Below are 19,670 nucleotides of genomic sequence, written 5' to 3'. Positions count from 1 at the left end.
GTTTTGTTCTAAAATTAGGATCTACTTCTCCTACCCTTTGTCCACTGGCTTTCAGCCTAATAGATATGTATACATTTGGAGCAAAAGAGGAACGCAAGGCAAAATGTTCACTTTGGTAAAGGAGAAAGATTTAAGAAAGAAGTTCTATTCAGAAATTAAAATATGGTACCTACCTGTTCATAGTCCCAGAAACATCAATATCATTCATGAAGCATTCGATGTTCATTGGCAGATCAGAGGCATTTGCACTCATTAACTTCTTCAGTTTCTCACATTCCTGAGACAGCCTCAACAGTGCACGAATTTTGGACTTTATGTCTAGTTTATATTTTTTCCCAAATTCTTCACAAAAATAATTTACTAACACTTCATCAAATTTCCTGCCGCCAAGGATGGAATCAAATGCTGTTGCAAGAACCTTCACAGTAAAGAGGAACAAAAAGTGTCCATTAGTCATTCCTCAGGAATCACTTAAGAACTAGATTACAAATGACAATTTTTTGTTATACACAAAATTCTACAAAGCAATTCTACAGTAGCAATGATACAATATCTCAAATAGGACACAACTCAAAGGCCCCCTCCACAATTACCGCCATACATTTTTAATCAACTTGCCAGGTTCAAAGCTTGTGTGTTAGCAGTTCTAGTCAGTGGTGAAACAGCCTTTCACATATTTAAAAGGTCCGCTGTCTTTCCAAAGACCTTCTTCACATTTGAAGAATCAGAGTTTTAAGAAATATACTGATTGCTTCACTACAAAGTATATAGTTGGGAATATCTTGAGACTGCTCCACCCTTGGAAGCTTAACGGCCACTGTATGTGGGTTTTAGAATATACACTATTGATTTATTGTATATTGTAATTTTATTGTTTTATGTTTTGAGCCACTCTGATCCCGCTACAGTGGAGGAGAGCAGGGTAAAAAATAATTAAATAAATAATAGAATAGGAGCCTCTTGTAAGTCAGCTTTTTATTCATATTTCAATGTGGGACTTACTGATTATCTATGAACCTGAGTTCAGGCCATTATTGAGCTATATTGTTAAATCTATTCAAAAGTATGGAGCAGTTGCCTACACTTTTTTGCTACAGTCTGTCTCTTTCATTAACCAGTATTTGGTATATACTTATAGCAGAAAAGAATGAGCATAATAACATTTTATTATTGCCTATGTATTGCATTTCTGACATTTTAATTTGGCCTTTTAATTTGGCTTATCTGGTGAATTAGATTAGTGAACTAGATTAATTTGGCTTATCTGGTGAACTAAATTAGTTTGTGCACTCCAATACATGTCAGCTGGGTGACCTTAGGCTAGTCACAGTACTTCACAGCTCTCTCAGCCTCACCTACCTCACAGTGTGTTTGTTGTGAGGGGGGGAAGGGAAAGGAATTTGTAAGCCCTTTTGAGTCTCCTTACAGGAGAGAAAGGGGGATATAAATCCAACTCTTCTTCTTCATGTATGACCAAAATGGGCAACAAGCCAGCAATGTAACTGAATAGGACTGGATGATTTGTGGAAATGCATGACCTTAAGAACTTATGCATTTTCTACAAGTGGAATACATTTATACAGGAAGGGAACAGGTAGCTATTCTTCATGCCAGAACTATGGCTCAATTTTGAGTTATCTTCATGCCCTACTTCATGGCTATTTCTGTTACTGCATACTGGCCAAAGCAGCAATGCCCTTCTTCAACATGTAGTTAGCCCTTACCTTCAGCTTCCCCTTGTTGAATGCACATACAGAAACCTGATAAGCTGAATGCCCTATGTCGACAAATACCACATTTCTTGGTTTTTCTTCAAGCGCAGGCAGATCTTGTTTATAGATTCCATATGCCAAAGCAACTGAAGAAAGAATTCAGATCACTATAAGTAGAAGTCATTCTTGTTCTTGGCTAGGTATACAATTTATAAAACAGTTTATGATATGTAATACAACTATCCAACAAACCTAAGGTGTGTACAAATGGTTCCTCATGATAAAATGCAAGCACCGTGTAAACATATGAGGCTGACTTGTATGAAATCAGAGCACTGAGTACCTAATTCAGGCACTGAAGCCTCTTCACACCTTAGCCAAAAAAATTTATTAGCCACAGGCCATGTGCGTGAATTCCCTTCAGGTTGGATTCTCAGTTATGCACACATTTCCCTCTTTTCAACTCACCGCACCCACAGATTTGAGAAGTTTATGAAAGTTTATGAAAGCTCTCAAAGTGCAACTTTTCAGAGAAAGCAAAGAGAATCAATAATGCATTTGGCTTTCTTTGGGTTTTCTTGTTCCTCCCAGCTTCCCCACCCACACAACAGCAGTTTCTCCTCTACATATTAAACAAGATAGTGGGGGGAGGGAGGGCCAAATGGTGGCTTGGCTGGGCTATGGACACTTAGCAGTGGGAGAAGCCCATAAAACAGAAAACCATGGGGAAAACTTCCTGTGAAGTACACAGTCACAAGTAAGCAGTGCACGCATAAAAACCCAGTGTGACTCCTCATATGATGCGATCTTCCACTGGCCCTCAGTATATTCCTTATCCTAGTATAGGATGATATCAAACTTTAATAGATATTCCTGAGAATGCTGCAAAAATCTCCTTCAGATTTAAGAATTTTCATTGGAATGCACCCCAAACAAGATTCACTGTTTAATACAGTTCAGATGAAACTACAAAAAAGCAGTTGTATATTTATGAAGAACCTAGAGAACCAGTTTAACATTGTGTGTTGGCTATATGTCCAAGTGAAGACTATGCATGAACTGAGAGCTGAGTTTAATTTTTTTCCATAGAAATAATTCATACACACCTACGTTAGGATCAGTCCTATAGTATTGTTTTCAAACTGTATCTAAACTAAATCAAACTAGATTTATTAAGAGATCATTCCTCCTTTGAAGCCAGTCCCGATGTCAGAAACTTTGTTGAAAAAATTGAACTTGAATGCTGGAAAATTTATGGAAAAAAGTACTGCACTTTATTTTATTTGGAAATGAACTAGCTACCTGCAGTTGTTTCATTAATTAATCGCAAACAGTTGAGTCCAGCAGTTTGTGTAGCATCCATCACAGATCTCCGCTCAGCATCAGTAAAGAAACAGGGAACCTACAAGACACAAACCATTTGTTTTAAAAAAAGAGATGCTTCTTTCCAGCAGGTTGAAAGATTGACAATTTTAAGGTTACCTTTTAGAAATGAAAAAGATAAAGCTGCAATTGGAATATGAAGAAAAGAAAAACAGTGTAGGCAATTGAAAGCAAGTAATTTCTCATTTTAACTATCCTATAACATAACTGCCTAAGGCTTAGAATGTCATTTATTTATTTATTTATTTATTTTTTAAGCTTTTATACCGCCCCATCCCCGGAGGGCTCTGGGCGGTGTACAGCAGAGGGAAAACAATGTAAGTACTTAAAACATTTTAAAAGCAGCGACAACCATAAAACATTCCTAATAAATATAATAATTTACAGTAAAATAGATGGCGTTCAATAATCTACTATTGTAATCTCATCCCCTCCCCCCAAAAGGGGGGGGAGGCGTCCAGCATTCTAACCTAAAAGTTCCCTCCCCCCTTCCAAAAGGGAGGAATGGCGAGTCTGAGAGGGCAGCTAGCCCAGATGTCATGACAACACATTCCTAGCCAATCACTATGCAGCCATGTGTGGAACTGATTCCTCTGCGGTGATTGGCCCATCATCAGTTCCCTGCTACCCTCCCCCTGTCCCAAAAACCAAGCCAGGCCCGGCATGTGGCAACTTGCCGTCCGCTGTCCCATTGGGCCTAGCACCAGCCTCCTAATTTTTCTGCCTCAAATACCACGCCGGGCCCCTTGGGGCAGCAAAACTTTGCCACCTGTTTCCCCACCAGACCTGGAAGAAGTCAAGTGATGATTATGCATGAACTGAGAGCTGAGTTTAATTTTTTTCCATAAAGATAATTCATACACACTCATGTTAGGACCAGTCCTATAGTCAGCCCCCACCCACCATCTCCCCAAGTGCATCTCCATCACCCTGGCCCAGCTGGACTCTGTGTGGCCCCCTGGGCCTGGCAATTGCTGCTCTCGCCAGGTTCCCACCGCAGTGAACACTACCCAACTGTCCCACACCAGCTGTGGACTGGGACCACCAGTCTTCGCAAGTCTCTCCCCCACACACCAACAGGCCCCCTGAAGCCCCACCAGCAGAGACTCACCATTGAGGGAGAAGGAGCCACATGGTACTGCAACAGGGGAAGGGCGCGAACGGTACCTTCTAGCCCAGAAACAGGCCTCATTGTCTATGTGAGGTATGGTGGCAGGGCACGGAGGTGGTGGTGTGGGAGGTGGGCTGCAGCCCAAAGGGACAGCCCAGAGAGCCACCCTGGGCCCTGAGGAAAGGGCCAGGAAGTGAGTCAGGGTCCTGATTGGCCAGGGTCCACACATCAGTTCCATAGGGTCCACACATCAGTTCCACACATGGCTGCACAGCGATTGGCTAGGAATGTGTTGTCATGACATTCCAAGTCAGGGCCCTGATTGGCCATATATTATTCATTTATAAATAAATTGAGTTGTAATAGTGTTCTTGTGCCTAAAAATATAATATTAGTTAAGTTGCTGAAATATCAAGCACAGACTGCTGGTGTTTTAAAAAAATAATATAAAAGTTATCTACTTACAGATACAACACAATCAACTACAGGTCTCTTAAGGGCATTCTCTGCTGTTTCTTTTAGTTTTGTGAGAAGCATTCCTGTTATCTGTTCAATGGTGAATATTCGTTCTTCTTCCATATACATAACCTTTAGTATAAACAACAATAAGGGATTGATATTAGAAGTTATAAAAGTTTTAATTTTTTAAGAATATCTATAGTGATATTTTACTGATGCCAAACTTAGGCTGAATTCAGATATCATACCTAATTGCGATTAAATAAAACTGTACACAGAAGTGACTTGATGTCTGCCTCACATACACATCTCATTCCTGAACCTTTTGTCTCATGCAGAGAATCCTTAAAAAAAACTAACAATGATTATCTGAGTCTCACAAATGTAGTAGCCACATGGGTCAGTATGAGGGAACAAAGAAGGGCTATCTGAAATTCTAATCCTGGATTCAATTCTGGTTACCTTATACATTTCAACTGAATGTCACTGATAACTGATGTTAGCTTTTAACTGCAATTCTCAGCACAAGGAGGGGAAGGAGCAAAGCATGTACACAAGTCAGGCAACAAACCAGGTCAGTGCATTTTCATTTAACCATATTTAAGTGTGACATTTAAATGTAGTACTAAAGCATGTACAGGTTTCTTCCATATTTTGTAAATACATATTAAACTTTTGAACATTTTAAAATATTTCAGAGTAAGTATGACAACAGATGGTACTTTGAATTAAATAGTATATCTTGGACAGTGTAAAAACAGAATCTTGGATATTTTCCATGAAGGTTCCTTCCGCTCTGAGGTAAGGAGAGCATTTTCTATCTAGGGTTATTCCTACTGGCTACTTAGGAAGAGAGGACTAAAACGTGCACTTCCTGTACCCCTGTTGTGAACTCGCAGATCAGTTTAGACTTTCCAAGCAAAAATTAAAAACAACTATAGGCAACAGAACAACATAGAACTGAGAGAACATTAAATAAGTGAAAACTGTATCATGATGGGATCAAGGCAAGCAAGAAGAAGACAGGACAAATGTAGATAGAGATAGGATCTCTCTTTTTTATAAGACATTGCTCCATATCAAATAATGATATGTCACTAAGTGAATGGTCTGTATCCTGTTTTTAGTATGAAGGATGTCATCTAGGAAGTCTTCTGGGATCCTCCTTCAGATGGGTAAGATGCCCTCCTTATTTCAGAGCAGAAGGAACCTTCATGGTAAGTATCCGTGGTTCCATTCTCGCTCTGAGGGCATCTTCTATCCAGGGAGTTCCAAGAGTGGTGTCCATGGTGTTCTGGGTGTGCATTACATCTCTTCCACCACTTGTTGAAGAACTCTACAACCCAAACTTGTGCAGGCAGAAAAAAAGGAGTTTATCTTATAGTGGTTGACAAAAGTAGAAATGGATGACCAGGTGGCTGCTTTGCAAATTTCTTTAATCAAAGCCTGGTGACCAAATGCTGTTTGTAGCTGAACTCTGCATGGAATAGGCAGTGATGCCTTTGGAAATGGATAAATTGCTGGATGTGTAGGCTAGTGTGATGTACTGTCTAATAGTGCAACTAATGGCTTCCCTGAACATCATTCCTACTTTGTTAGTGTGGTTAAAGAAATTAACAGGAAATTCCTTTTCCTAATGTATGCCACATGTATTATATAGATTCTAAGAGCCAGTCTTACATCCAGCATATGTCATGCCTTCTCCTCAGCATGTTTAGGATTTGGACAAAAGGATGGTAAGTGGATCTTTTGTCTTCTATGGAAGATGGAACTGACTTTCAGAATAAATGTAGGATGTGATCTTAGAACTACTTAATCTTTGTGGAAGGAACAAAGGCCATTTCTAGCTGAAAGTGCTCCCAGTTCTGACACTTTTCCAACGGAGGTAACTGCTGAAAAAAGTTTTCATTCATAACCACTTAAGAGGAACCTCTCTTAGTGGCTCAAAATAAGATTTGGTGAGCACAGAGAGTACCATATGCATATGGGGAATCTGTGGATGACTGGTGGATTGGTTTGGGTGACTTGTTTGAGAAAGCAGATGATGTGCAGATGTTTGGTTGCTGGTAAATTGGCTATTTGTGGGACAATGGTTGCAATTGCTGCATTTTGCTTATGTAAGATAAGATGCCTTCAGGCACTGATGGACCCTATCTTGAAGGAAACCTACAGCTGTCTCAGGGCGGGGTTCAGCAGATCAATCTTCTTACGACTACACCACCTGATTGCATCAGGCCTTACACAATGATAGCATCAGGCCTTACACAATGTGTTGCAGACATGGTGATTCAAAGGTTTCCTGGAAGCCTAGATGATCTCTGTCACTTCTGATTCAAGGTCCAGAACCAACAACCTATGACTTTCAATAGCCAAGAGGTCATACTGGGTTTGGATGTCAAACGAGACCTTGATGTAATAGACCTTGGCTCAGTGGAAGGCACCAGTGTAATTCGATGGAAGAGTTCCATAAGGTCTCTAAGGCTACTCCAGAACAATGAAGATGACCAAGATGCTCTCCAGTCTTACCTTCCTCAAGACTTTTGGGATAATTGGTAGGTAGCCAATGTGGAAAGATCCACTTTGGGCATTCTGAATCTTTCCATGACCACTTGTTTTTGCCCATCCAGTCAATCCGTCTGAGTATTGAGGGATCTCTGAATATGCTCTGCGGATATCAAGAGATGAGATTCTGCACACATCAGAATTTTCCTGGCTCAAGACCTGGCGCCCCCCTGCTTCTTTATGAGAGCTTTGGCCAAGATGCTGTTCATCTGAATCATGATGGATGGATTGTCAATCAGGTGTTGAAAATGAAGAAGTGTCAGTCTGATGGCCTGTAGCTCTAGAACACTGATGTTCAACCTCATTTCCTGCTGTAACCAGGATCCCTGAGCTGGTAGGTTGTGCACGTAAGCCCCCCATCAGATCAAGCCACAGCATGCTTCTCCTGATCACCAGGGTAAGGATCAGCATTCTGTCTTTCTGCACTATGTCCAGTTAGTGTGGCCGAACAAACAATTGCAGAGGACTTTCATGAAGTCAAATCCATGGGACCAAGTCTAAGCAAGAGATCACACAACCTTGGAGAAATGTCAGAGTCACTAGTTTCACTTGTTTGGCTATATAGATGGCTTTGGTTAGGTTCCCGTTGTTTGCAAGCTTTCTCCATGGGGAGACATGATTTGTCCTTTCAGGTGCCCATTAACACTTCTAGATGTTGGATCCTCTGAGAAGGAGACAGGTGGCTTTTGTCTCTGCTGATCAGGTATCTATGGTCCTCCAACATCTGGATGACAACTGTCATATTCTTGATGACCTTTTGCTTTGATGGAGAGCAGATCAAAATGTCTAGATACTGGTGGATTTGGATGCTCTGCTGATGAGTAAAGGACATCAAGGGACCAGGATTTTGCTGAATATCCTTGGAGCTGATGCCAACTAGAAGGGAAGGGCTGTGAATTGAACGTTTTTCACTTGGTATGAGAACTGAAGAAATCTTTGATGGTCCGGAAAAATTGGGATGAGGAAGTACAACTCTTGAAGGTCAATGAAGTTCATGAAGGCCTTAGTATCAGTGTCTGTTACTAATTTTAGAGGTTCCATGCAGAACCTTTTGGGGATCACAAAGCCGTTTATGTACTTTAAGTCAAATATCGCTCTCTAGTCCCCATTCTTTTTGGAAACAGTGAAAAAGATGGAGTACATTTTGGTTTGCCTTTTGTGGAAAGGTACCGGTTCTATGACTGCTAGCATTCTATTGTGCTTTCCTTTCTTTAGGGACCTTAAAGAGATTAAAATTCAGTCTGGGGGGAGACTGAAGAATTGTATGATGTAACCCATCTGAATAATCTGAAGCATTCAGCAATCTGGTTGTGAGTGCATCCATAGGCTTAGAGGCTGACCTGACGTAAGTGCATCCATAGGCTTACCAGCCCTGACCTGACGTAACTGTTTTTGCTTGCAAGTTCATTTAGGCCTGACAGGCCAAAATGACTGGAATTGGGAAGCTCTGTTAGGTCTGGACTACTGGTGAAATCTACCTCTGTTGCTGGACCAGTGTGATCTTGTCTGATTGGGTGCAGCATCTAGGCAAGGTATGTTAAGAATGAAAGGAAGACTGATATACAGATCTCCTGTCATCTCTCCTCAATCTTTTCAGCATGATCTTTTTTATCCTTAATATCCTCCCCCTCAAAAGGGGTATGCCATTAGACTGCCATGCCCTTAGCCATAGGGCTCATCTAGTGGACGGTGATGCTGTCATGGATCCAAAGAAGCATCTGCTAAAAAAGAAACAGCTTTGAGAATCCAATTTACCCCTTCCAAGACACTCCAGTTTATGGGGTGGTGATAAGCAAACAATAGAATTCCTGGAAATTAATGCTGAAGTGGCCACTGTCCTAATGACTAGAACCAAGGTTTCATGAGCCTTTATGGAGGCAAAATCTGCCTTCTTATCCAAGTAATCTCTCATATTAGGATGTTGTGGGTTTTCTGGGTTGTATGGCTGTGTTCCAGTAGTATTTTCCCCTGACGTTTTGCTTGCATTTGTGGCTGGCATCTTCAAAGGATCTGTTGGCAGTAAAGGAAGTGGAGTATATACCTATGAAATAGCCAGGGTGGGAGAAATACCATTTGCAATTGTTACATGTGTTAAAGGTGCAGTTTGCAAGTGTAATTTGCATGTGTTAAGTGGAATTCCCCCATTTTAGCATTTGTATGTAACACTGAAGGTGCATAATCAATTAGTAAGGGCATTCACATAGTAGTTCACCTGTGAATTTAAGTAATTTAGAATCCATTTTATTGTTTCCTGCAGAGAAACATCCTGAATCTGGGTGGTGTTCATTAACCATTTTCTTGATTCTAGTGTTTTTAAGTATTGGTAGCCAAATTTTGTTCATTTTCATAGTTTCTTCCTTCATGTTGAAATGGTCCATGTGCTTGTGGATTTCAATGGCTTCTCTGTGTAGTGGTTGTCAGGGTGGTCCAGAATGCCTGTGTTTTCAAATAATTTGGTGTACTGCTTGGTTTATAACATGTTCTGCTACTGCTGATTTTTCTGGCTGAAATAGTCTGACATGCCTTCTTTGATTCGTGTCTGGATGCTGCGTTTCGTGGTCCCTATGTAGACTTGTCCACAGCTGCAAGATATGCAGTAAACTCCTGCAGAAGTTAGAGGATCCCTCTTATCCTTTGCAGAACGTAGCATTTGTTGAATTTTCTTGGTGGGTCTGAAGATTGTTTGGAGGTTATGTTTCTTCATCAGTTTCCCTATTTGATCAGTGATTCCCTTGATGTATGGTAAAAACACCTTCCCTTTGGGTGGCTGTTCATCTTCATTCCTGCGGTTTGTTCTTGGTCTTGCAGCTCTTCTGATATCCATTGGCCTGTAGAGCCCAGTTTAGATGATTCAGTTCATCTTGAAAGAGGTAGGTTTTTCAGATTCTTTTTGCACCAACTACCAAAGTTTTTATTGTGCTCCTTTTTTGTCCTGGGTGATGACTGGAGTTTTTATGTAGACATCTATCAATGTATGTAGGTTTTCTGTAGACCGTGTGGCCCAATTGTTGGTTGGGTTTGCAGATGACTAAGACATCTAGAAATTGTAGTTTTCCCTCATTTTCTTTTTCCATAGTAAATTAGATGTTTGGGTGGATATTATTAATATGATCCAGAGACTTGTTTAGTTCTTCTCAGTGGTTCCAAATTGTGAACGAGTCATCCACATAAACGGAACCATTTAGTGGGGGGTTTTGGTGCTGTTTCCAGGGCTTATTTTTCAAAGTATTCCATGTAAAAATTTGCTATTACAGGGCTAAGGGGGCTACCCATGGCTACTCCATCTCTCTGTTCATAGAACTCATTATCCCATTGAAAGTAGCTTGTAGTGAGGCAATGTTGAAACACAGCAGTGATGTCCTTAGGGAAACTCCAGTTGATGAGTGCGATGATGTCTGCTGTAGGGACCTTGGTGAACAGGGAGATCGCATCAAAGCTGATCAGTTTGTCATCGGGGTTGAGTTTGAGGTTGCTGATTTTTTCTATGAAATGGGCTGAGTCCTTAATGTAGTGTGTAGTAAGTCCAATATGGATTTGTAATTGGGCAGCTAGAAACTTTGCCCAATCATATGCAGGGGATACAATGGCACTCACAATGGGTCTGAGCAGAGTGGAGTCCTTATGGATTTTTGGCAATCCATAAAGTCTAGGAGAGCTTAAGATTTGCATAGATGTTAGCTGAGCCCTTCGGGGGAGAATGGTTTATTAAGTAGAATGAATAAATAGAATGTGTTAGGATGAATTGAGGAGTTCTTGATAAAAGTGTTGGTTTTCCTGGCGATTTTGTTGGTCAGGTCCTGTTTCAGTTTTTTGTATGCTGTGGGATCCAGAAGTTGTCTGATTTTTTCTTTGTATTGTTCTGTTTTCATGATTATTGTGGCATTGCCTTTGTCTGCTGGGAGAATGATGATTTCTGAATTAAAATTGAGATCCTTAATGGCTTTTCTTTCTTTCCTTGTAATGTTACTGTAGGGAAGTTTTGCCTTTCACAGAATCCTTGCTGGTTCCCCTCTTACTTCCTCCGTGTCTTCTTCAAGGACATCTTTTTTCCTACTCTGTAACCAAAAGGTCAGAAGACTGCAATGCAGCAACTGTGATGTCTACTAGTGGTAACTGTAGCAACTCCATGGCATGAGGCACAAGAAACTATAACTTTTTGGTATAATTGGAGAAATGCCTGTTAGGTGGAGGCTTTTCCCATTCAGCCTCAATTATCTTTTGAAATATTCTGGGTGTTCCTTTATCTGAAGAAGTGAGCCTTGAGAAGAATTCCTTTGCCCCTTTGGGTCTTGTTGTTCATCCTTTAGGTCTTTCCAGGGACTGAGCTGCCTCCCAGCACCCGGGAGCCTGTTCCACCTCCCCACTTCTTGACACAAATGTGCACCCAGGGATCCTGGAGCACCCCACAACCGACAGCCCTGCCCCTGGAATCACCACAAGGAGGAGGGACCTTCAGGAAGCCAGCAGCAAGAAGGAACAGCAGAGAAATGGCAGGAGAGCCTGAGCAACAAGAGCAAGCCTCGGCAGTTTCAGTGGACAGGGTGGAGGCCCTAGCCAAGCTGCAACTCAGCAGCCTTAAGAGAGTGAGGTGGGGCTGGTACAGTCCCAGCCAGGCTGCAATCAAGGAGGAGGGCCAGGCAGACTGAAGAGCCATTTTCAGGCCTGGAGGGCAAGACAGACAGCTCGCCAGCCACTAGGAGGCTGGAGGAAACCTCCAGAAAAGGATTAAAGGGAGGCAGGGCAAGAGGGAGGAGGCTGGTGTGGTGCAGGGCTCAAGCTTGCCAGAGTGCTGTCAACTACCTGACAGCCGAGTTACCGGTATGTCCTGTTTGTTCCATAAGGGTAGCCCAGCTCCTGCGAGGCCAAGGTGGCCTACCCTGCAAGTGGCCAACAAAGGGGGGGGGCTCACAAGGTTCCTCAGCTGTATTCAGCTCTTCATATAGATCTAGGACTTTAATGACCTTGAAGAGGAGGGACTGGAAGTATTCCCCAGTGAAAAGCCTTGAAGGATGCCTGGGAGGGGAATTTCCTTCTCCTCAGGGGAGAACTCTCCCTCAATTTTCTCCTTGTCTGAATGGGAAGAAATAGTTGTATTGTCTGTGTTATGCTCAGGAGAAACACCTGAAGAGGAAGCCTTCCTGGCTACCTTGGTGGGTCATATTCTCCATGTCTGATCTACTTGAAAAGAATTGCCCTTCCTGAAGCCCAGATCAGTAGGATGGGAACTGGGAAGAAGTTTAGAATGGGAACAGTTGTAACCTCAAATTAGAGTTCTGTGAGGCAGATGCTTGGAGGCCCTGAAATTCCTCCCTTATAGCTCTCTGAACTGTTTCTGATATATTTATGACACAAGAGCCTTGAGAAGAATTCCTTTGCCCCTTTGGGTCAACTGTGAGGGGGAGGTCTGTACATTCCCCCTGGAGTCTTCCAGATCATTGAGCTCAAGTGAGGAGATATTTTCCTGAGAATAAGGCCTGCCATCATTGCTACCACGAGCAAAACTGGCTGTCGGGGGGGGGGGGGGGGCTTTCTCCAAGGGCTTTTTCACACCTTTTTAAACAGGCACAATAGCTGCTTTCATCTTTGCAGCAGAGAGTTTGTCCCCTGCTCTCCTTCGTCCTCTCCTGGATTTCATAAAGCCGAATCAGCTACTGACTGATGTGAAAACAGCAGACCTGGGCCACTGTCTTCATCAAATTAATTCATCTCTGATCCTAGTGCTGGGATTATTCTATGACTCCATGAGAGTGAGAGCAGGGGGTGGGAAGGAGAGACAAAAAGGCAAGAAAAGGGAAATCTGAAGTAAAAGACAGAGGTTCAGAGAAGGCATTAAAAGAGCCTTGGAAGATTCTACAGCAGAAAAGCAACTCCAAGGTATTAAAAGGTTGCAGAGCTCTTTCGAGGCTGCACTTCCTGTATGAGACAGGAACTGAAACTTCCATGAGCTTCCAACAGAGATACAGGAATTGGTTGTTTCCCCTCTAAGCAGCCAGTGGAAATAACCACAGTTAGAAGATGCCTTCCTAAGAGCAAGAATGTACTTCTCATATCAATTAGACATTGCCATATTTTACCTCAAAAAAGAAAAGAACACAACCAATAGCTGTTTGGGATGAATTTTCATGACTATCTGGATGGAAAGCATTTATGAAAAAAACACATTCACATATATTTCATTGACCTGATTTTTCTACAGTGCTACCATTTCCACTCCCATTAAATAGTCAAACACTGTTTTTGCACAGGCAAATGACATGGCCATACATTTTAAAGCAATTTAAACAGTTTGCTACTTTTTGTAGAACTGACTCACCTTGACACCAACTGAGCCAGTTGGTAACTGGGCAAGTTCATAAGCAAGTTTTGTTTTTTCATCTTGAATAACAGGATCCAAAAACGCACGCCCATGAAATCTTTTAAAACCTTGTACTGCATTCTTCGCATTTGAAATTACCTAAAAGGAGAGAAGAATTCAGTCACATCTGGCAGGATTTTCCTCTCAAAAATTCTAACATTGCTTCTTGTTCACTCATACTTGCAGTTTTTCTGGTCTCACAAAAATATATACAAACAGATTTCTTCTCTAAAGCCCTGTAATGTCCAGAACATTAAAAAAAGCAACAGAATACACAGCTAAAGACTATTGAGAGATATACTGAAGGACTATATAAAATGATTATCTTGACAGTTGTACTTAATTTTTATCTTTACTTGTGCTGAAGTGATATCCTTTCCCTTGAAGAACAAGTTATGATAAAGCCTTATCCAATGAACTATTTCACAACAAAATAGAGTATTGGATTGGCAATTTCACTCTCAGTCCTAATGAGCCCTTATCCCCCTCCTCAGACAGTTTGCTCTGTTCTCTTGGTCTGAATGAGAAAGGGGTATAAAACAATGACTGCACAGTTTTTAAAGCAGACAACCAACTCCAAATGCTAGCACACTATTTGGACATATACATTCAACTGTTTGTTGAAATCCACTGCATTTCAGCTCTAAGCAACCATCAATGACAGCGGTGAAAGTCAAATCTCTTATATAAATATATGTTCTCAGATCACAACTTTAACAAAAACATGCAAAACATGTTCATCAAGATTTTCAAAGCATAGCACAGAGTTCTTGAACCAAGCATAAATATCTAATGCAGGAGTCTTCACTTCTGCCAAGTTAGCTAGTACTTCTACAATTCACAGTTGTGAAACAGCTGCCAAAATGCAAAGCTGCTCAAGAAATGGTTACTGGGGAAGGTAGAGAATCACAATATTGGGAAGTTCTAAGTTAAGCATCTATCTATGACAGAGGCAGCTACTTCCAAATGGTTATTTTTTAAAGATGCAAAGGTGAAGCCTTCTTGGCTCTCCTGAAGCTCCTTGTCCACCAATCAAGTACGTATATACTCATGTATAAGTCGAATTTTTCAGCACATTTTTAATGCTGAAAAAGCTCCCCTCGACTTATATGCGGGTCATTAAATTTTTTGGTGTGTTTTTACTTTGCCGGCCAGCAGGGGGCGCATTTTTCATGCTAGCGGCACCAGAATTTCAGGGTACCCTCAGAAGACACTCCTGATGATACCAGCCAAGTTTGGTAAAGTTTGGTTCAGGGGGTCCAAAGTTATGGACCCCCAAATGAGGTGCCCCCATTCCCCATTGTTTTCAATGGGAGCTATTAGTAGATGGGGCTACCCTTTTGAGGGTCCATAACATTGGACCCTCTGAACCAAACTTCACCAAACCTGGCTGGTCTCATCAGGAGAGTCTCTTTATGATACCAGCCAGGTTTGGTGAAGTTTGGGTCAGGGGATCCAAAGTTATTGACCCCCAAAGGGGATGCCCCCATTCCCCATTGTTTACAATGGAAGCTAATAGTAGATTTTCCATTTCTGATAATATCCCTCTTAAAATCTAAGTTGGGTTACATTTGGACATACAGATGATGATGAGGAATCCAGTTTTGGAGGATTTTAACTCTTGTGTTTTAGCTTGGTTGCTGGTTTTAGCTAAGGTTTTTGTACTTTTAAAGTTATTGTTGATACCATATTGTTCTTGTCGACCCACTTTTCCACTTACAGAGTCAGTTTACTGTTTTTCTTTGAAATAAATATTCAAAAACATTTAACCTACTGATGCCTAAATTGATGTAATTTTATTGGCATCTATTTTTATTTTTGAAATTTACCAGCAGCTGCTGCATTTCCCACCCTCGACTTATACGCGAGTCAATAAGTTTTCCCAGTTTTTTGTGGTAAAATTAGGTGCCTCGACTTATATGCGGGTCGACTTATACGCGAGTATATACGGTAGTGGAAAACTGAAACTGCTTCCTTGCTTTGGAGAAATTATGCTATTTTGTTTCAGATTCCAAAGAAAATGGAAGGTTTGCTCCTGCAAGGCCATAGGGATAAATTAAGCTGCCTTAAGTCGCTAGAGAGATGGCGGGATATAAATACAATAAATAAATAAAAACCTAGTCGCAATATCTACATCCCTGTTTAAGCTGAGGTCGTGTAGCTATGATGATCCTGCCTGGGAACAATTTGGTGCTTTACTATACCCTTTTCAACAAAAATAACTAAGTAGAATTGTAACTTCATCTGCCATGTGATGGACCGCCTTTGTTTTAGAATGTTCCCCTTGGGTCCTAGTGCCTACCTAGTTCTTTTTGTTAAAAAGGGTACAGTAAGTCAACTGGTAGGAAGCAACCCAAATATCCCTTTTCTATTCCATTCAGGGATTTTTAAAAATGTTATTCCCCAAAACTCAAGAAGTAAATACACACCAGCAGGTTCCAGGCTGTTAATCTTTAGATTAGTGATTCTTAATGCCAGTTTCCAACTCATAAAGGTATGATTTCTTTAAAAGCCAAAACTTTAAAAAGAGACAATTATTTGTGTAAATAAAACATCAGCCATATACACTGTGAGAATTCAACAGGGAATTATGATAACTGTGTCACTAGCCTAGAATAAAAGCCAAGGAGAACCTCACAATGTAGAGTTTCTCAAATATGGGGATTGACAGACAGAACATATTTCTTTTGACATTCACAGTGTAGTTCAACAGACCCTCTGATATCTGTACATGGAAACAGAAAAAAAAGGAAATACAAAGTAATGGAGGGCATGATATGTTGACACAAACTGTTAAAGTAAGGTATGGTGAATTTATTATGTGTCTGCTTAAGTATCTATTAGAACCTTAGCAAGCACATTAATTCATTTATACCCCATCTTTCTCCTCAGTGGAGACCCAAAGTGGTTTACATTGTTCTCCTCTATTATATCCTGTGAGGTAGGTTAGGCTAAGAGTGTGTGGCTGAACCAAGATCAACCAGCAAACTTCCATGGCACAAGTGAAGATTCAAACCTGAGTCTCCCAGAACCTAGTCCTAAGCACTTAGGAACTGCACCTTAAAGTGTAGGGGTTTTTTTTTGAACTGCTGTTCTCTTTATGATTACATAAGTCCAGGTGCTTGGGGACCTTGCACAAAACATTCTTGAACACACAAAATCCTTACTTGGTTTTTAGCTGCAGCTCCAATTGAACGATTCTTAGGCCCAAAGGCTATACAAGACCTGGAATGATAAGAAATAGTTGAACAAAATCAGTTTATTTACAAACCAAAATAAAGTAATGAAAGAAGCTTAAAGAAGATCCAGTAAAATGAAATCTATTTACAAAGATGCTATGTAATACCAACCAATTCCACACGAGTTCATCATCTTAATAAACGAAAGTTGCAACAAAAAAGCTTTCAGTTTCTATAGATGTGAACTATGAAGTACTGAAAGATCAATGTAACCTATCTACAGTTTTTTTTCGAAGCCAAATGTCCTCTACTGTGTCTTATGAACTTAATGCTGCTGAACAAGCATATTGTAAGGAACAAGTAGGGATCTATGAAAAACTCATGGGGGGAGGGGAAGATGCTACCCACCTAAGCAGGACTTCACTTCCTCCTGGGACCTTCCTGAAAACCTGGAGATCCCCCACCCCCATCAGTAGATAAACACTCCTATTTTAATATGAGTTTATTTTATGGACTTTTCAAGATCAGTATTCAGAATTCAATATGACATCATTATATTGATGCTAGTGTAAAGAAAAACACTATGTTTTATGAAGGGAACATTACATTATATACCGCTTACAACATTTGAACAACACTTGCCAAGAATCTAAATGTTAATTAATGTAACCTGTCCTTAATAGAAATTATATAAGTAGTAAACTGAAGATACCACTCAAGATCCCTTCCACATGGGCCAATAAATGCGGGTGAAAGGCAGGTTACATGAACCTGCTCTTGCCCCAGCCTGTTCATATGGCTGACTGTCCTGTGGACAGTGAGCGCACTGGTTGGGATATACGCCTCTGCATGTAGGCACATCTTTTTTTGTTTTTTTTTTACCTGCCTCCGATGCGTAATCCTGCAGGCCACAATAAGACCCTGTGTGCCTTCGTGGCTGTGCAGATGGGAGCAAGGGAACACCAAACACACCAGAGATTCTTCTGTTTTAACATGCCTCCTGCCCGGTCATTTGTTCAGCCACAGCTGCGAAGTGCATTAAAACAAAAGAATCGCGATTCTTGAATAACTTGGGTTGGGGGGAAACATGAAGTGGATCCGCATTAGGAACGTGATCCATGCAAAGACACACACACACACCCATGCTGGTTTTTTTATCAGTGTTATCCTGGTGTAATTGGCCTGTGTGGAAAGGGCCTCACAGGCAATTGCAAAGTTGAGCAACCATCACCAATTCATCTGCAACTCATCTTTCCAAAATTAGATATGAACATATTGCTTTTCTAAAACGCTAACAGATCTTCAGGCTCTGAAACATTTTTTTAGATCTACATACTTTTTACCATAAGCATCAGTACAGTAGATGATTCAACACACTAGAACAGTGATGGCGAACCTTTTCGAGACCAAGTGCCCAAACTGCAACCCAAAACTCACTTATTTGTCGCAAAGTGCCAACACGGCAATTTAACCTGAATACTGAGGTTTTAGTTTAGAAAAAATGGTTGGCTCCAAGGTGCGCGTTACTCAGGAGTAAGCTTGGTGGTAGTTGGTGGCTTTGCTTTGAAGCAACCGTGCAACACTTCGAATGGGTGAATCATTTATTTATTTTTATTTATTTTATTCGATTTTTATACCGCCCCATCCCTGCCCCATACATCATGACCCTAGGAGGGTGAATCATGACCCTAGGAGGGTTTACTCAGAAGCAAGCCCCATTGCCAGCAACCGAGCTTACTCCCAGGTAAAGGATCATGCTTTAGTTCTTCCCATGAAAATCAGTGGGGTTTAACAGTGTTTAACAGGGTTACCTACACTGCTTCCCCAAAACTAGGTCTGAGGTTTAATGCTAATAATCTCCCTGAAATAATTACACTATTATCACACTGGGGGAGAAGGGGTGCAGGGAGAGAGGGAGAGGGAAGTAAAACTTTCGCTTTCTGAAACTCAATAACCCCACCACCACAAAATAGAAGTAAAAAGGCAGTCAAGGAAGGCAATCCTAAGCAAGAATGCTGTGTGAGGGGTGGAATAACTTCAGGAAAGCTAAATTTGTGGAGCAGCCATCTGATCTGCGGTTTTTCCATCATGCCATCACAGAACTTGACTTCCCACAAAAATGCAACAGGAACAGAAAAAAAAAGCATGGAGGATATTTTGAATTGGCCCCCTCTGTCCCACATTTGCCTCTGTCAGAATGGCTCTAATTCTGACAAGGGTGGGGTGGGGAAGGGATGCTCAGGGCAGTAAGGGATGCTCCTCTTCCTTTCCTGCCAGTTGGTTGGGGCCTGGTTTAGCTCAATTCTTTATCAGTGTGAAATGCCTTTTGTCCTTTTTCTTTGATCCTGTGGGAATGGGATTGGCGTCACGAGCCTAGGGACCTTTCAAGATCTCTCCACTGATTGCGGCATTTTCATTAATATATTTTCACTGCTTACTCATCTTATCTACACACAAACATATATAATGTTTAACTATAATACATTATGAAACCATTCAGTGTTTGTAATATTATAAAGTTTAGCTTAATATCCAAATACCCTGGTTATTCTACCAACTGTGACAGAGATTTAATGTCCAAACACTTTTTCACTGCAGGGTTTCCCCCCTAATTTCAAGTATTTTTTTCCTTATCTTTCAGATGGCAAAGATTTGCAACTCAGAAGTACTGGACATATTTGCAATTTTTCTTATAGAAAAGATATTTATACTATTTAATTTCATAAAATATGGCAAATGCTACAATTTTATATTCTAAGTTATACATTAGTCATTTTACTGTTAAATTAGTAAAGTAGTTCAGATTTAATAGAACTGCATATTTTTCAGGTTTTGCCTAAATTTGATTTTTTTTTCCTGGAGAAAACTAGAAAACACACTTCCCCATGGCCTTGAAATTTCCAACTATT

The 19,670-nt window shown here is 40.9% G+C and overlaps 1 protein-coding gene across 1 annotated transcript in view; it reads right to left on the bottom strand.

Annotated features, from left to right (window-relative positions):
• HSPA4 (heat shock protein family A (Hsp70) member 4) overlaps window positions 1–19,670 on the bottom strand; it is a 44,252-nt gene that overhangs the window by 19,245 nt on the left and 5,337 nt on the right. The window contains exons 2-7 of the mRNA XM_048488093.1: window positions 16,750–16,807; window positions 13,541–13,681; window positions 4,672–4,794; window positions 3,015–3,114; window positions 1,725–1,858; window positions 174–418 (exon numbers count right to left, since the gene is read on the bottom strand). Of these exons, the coding sequence (XP_048344050.1) occupies window positions 174–418; window positions 1,725–1,858; window positions 3,015–3,114; window positions 4,672–4,794; window positions 13,541–13,681; window positions 16,750–16,807 (801 nt within the window). The remainder of the gene's footprint in view (window positions 1–173; window positions 419–1,724; window positions 1,859–3,014; window positions 3,115–4,671; window positions 4,795–13,540; window positions 13,682–16,749; window positions 16,808–19,670) is intronic.

This window comes from Sphaerodactylus townsendi, linkage group LG03 (assembly GCF_021028975.2).
Source record: "Sphaerodactylus townsendi isolate TG3544 linkage group LG03, MPM_Stown_v2.3, whole genome shotgun sequence".
Lineage (NCBI taxonomy): Eukaryota > Metazoa > Chordata > Lepidosauria > Squamata > Sphaerodactylidae > Sphaerodactylus > Sphaerodactylus townsendi.
This window is presented reverse-complemented; position numbering and strand designations above follow the sequence as displayed.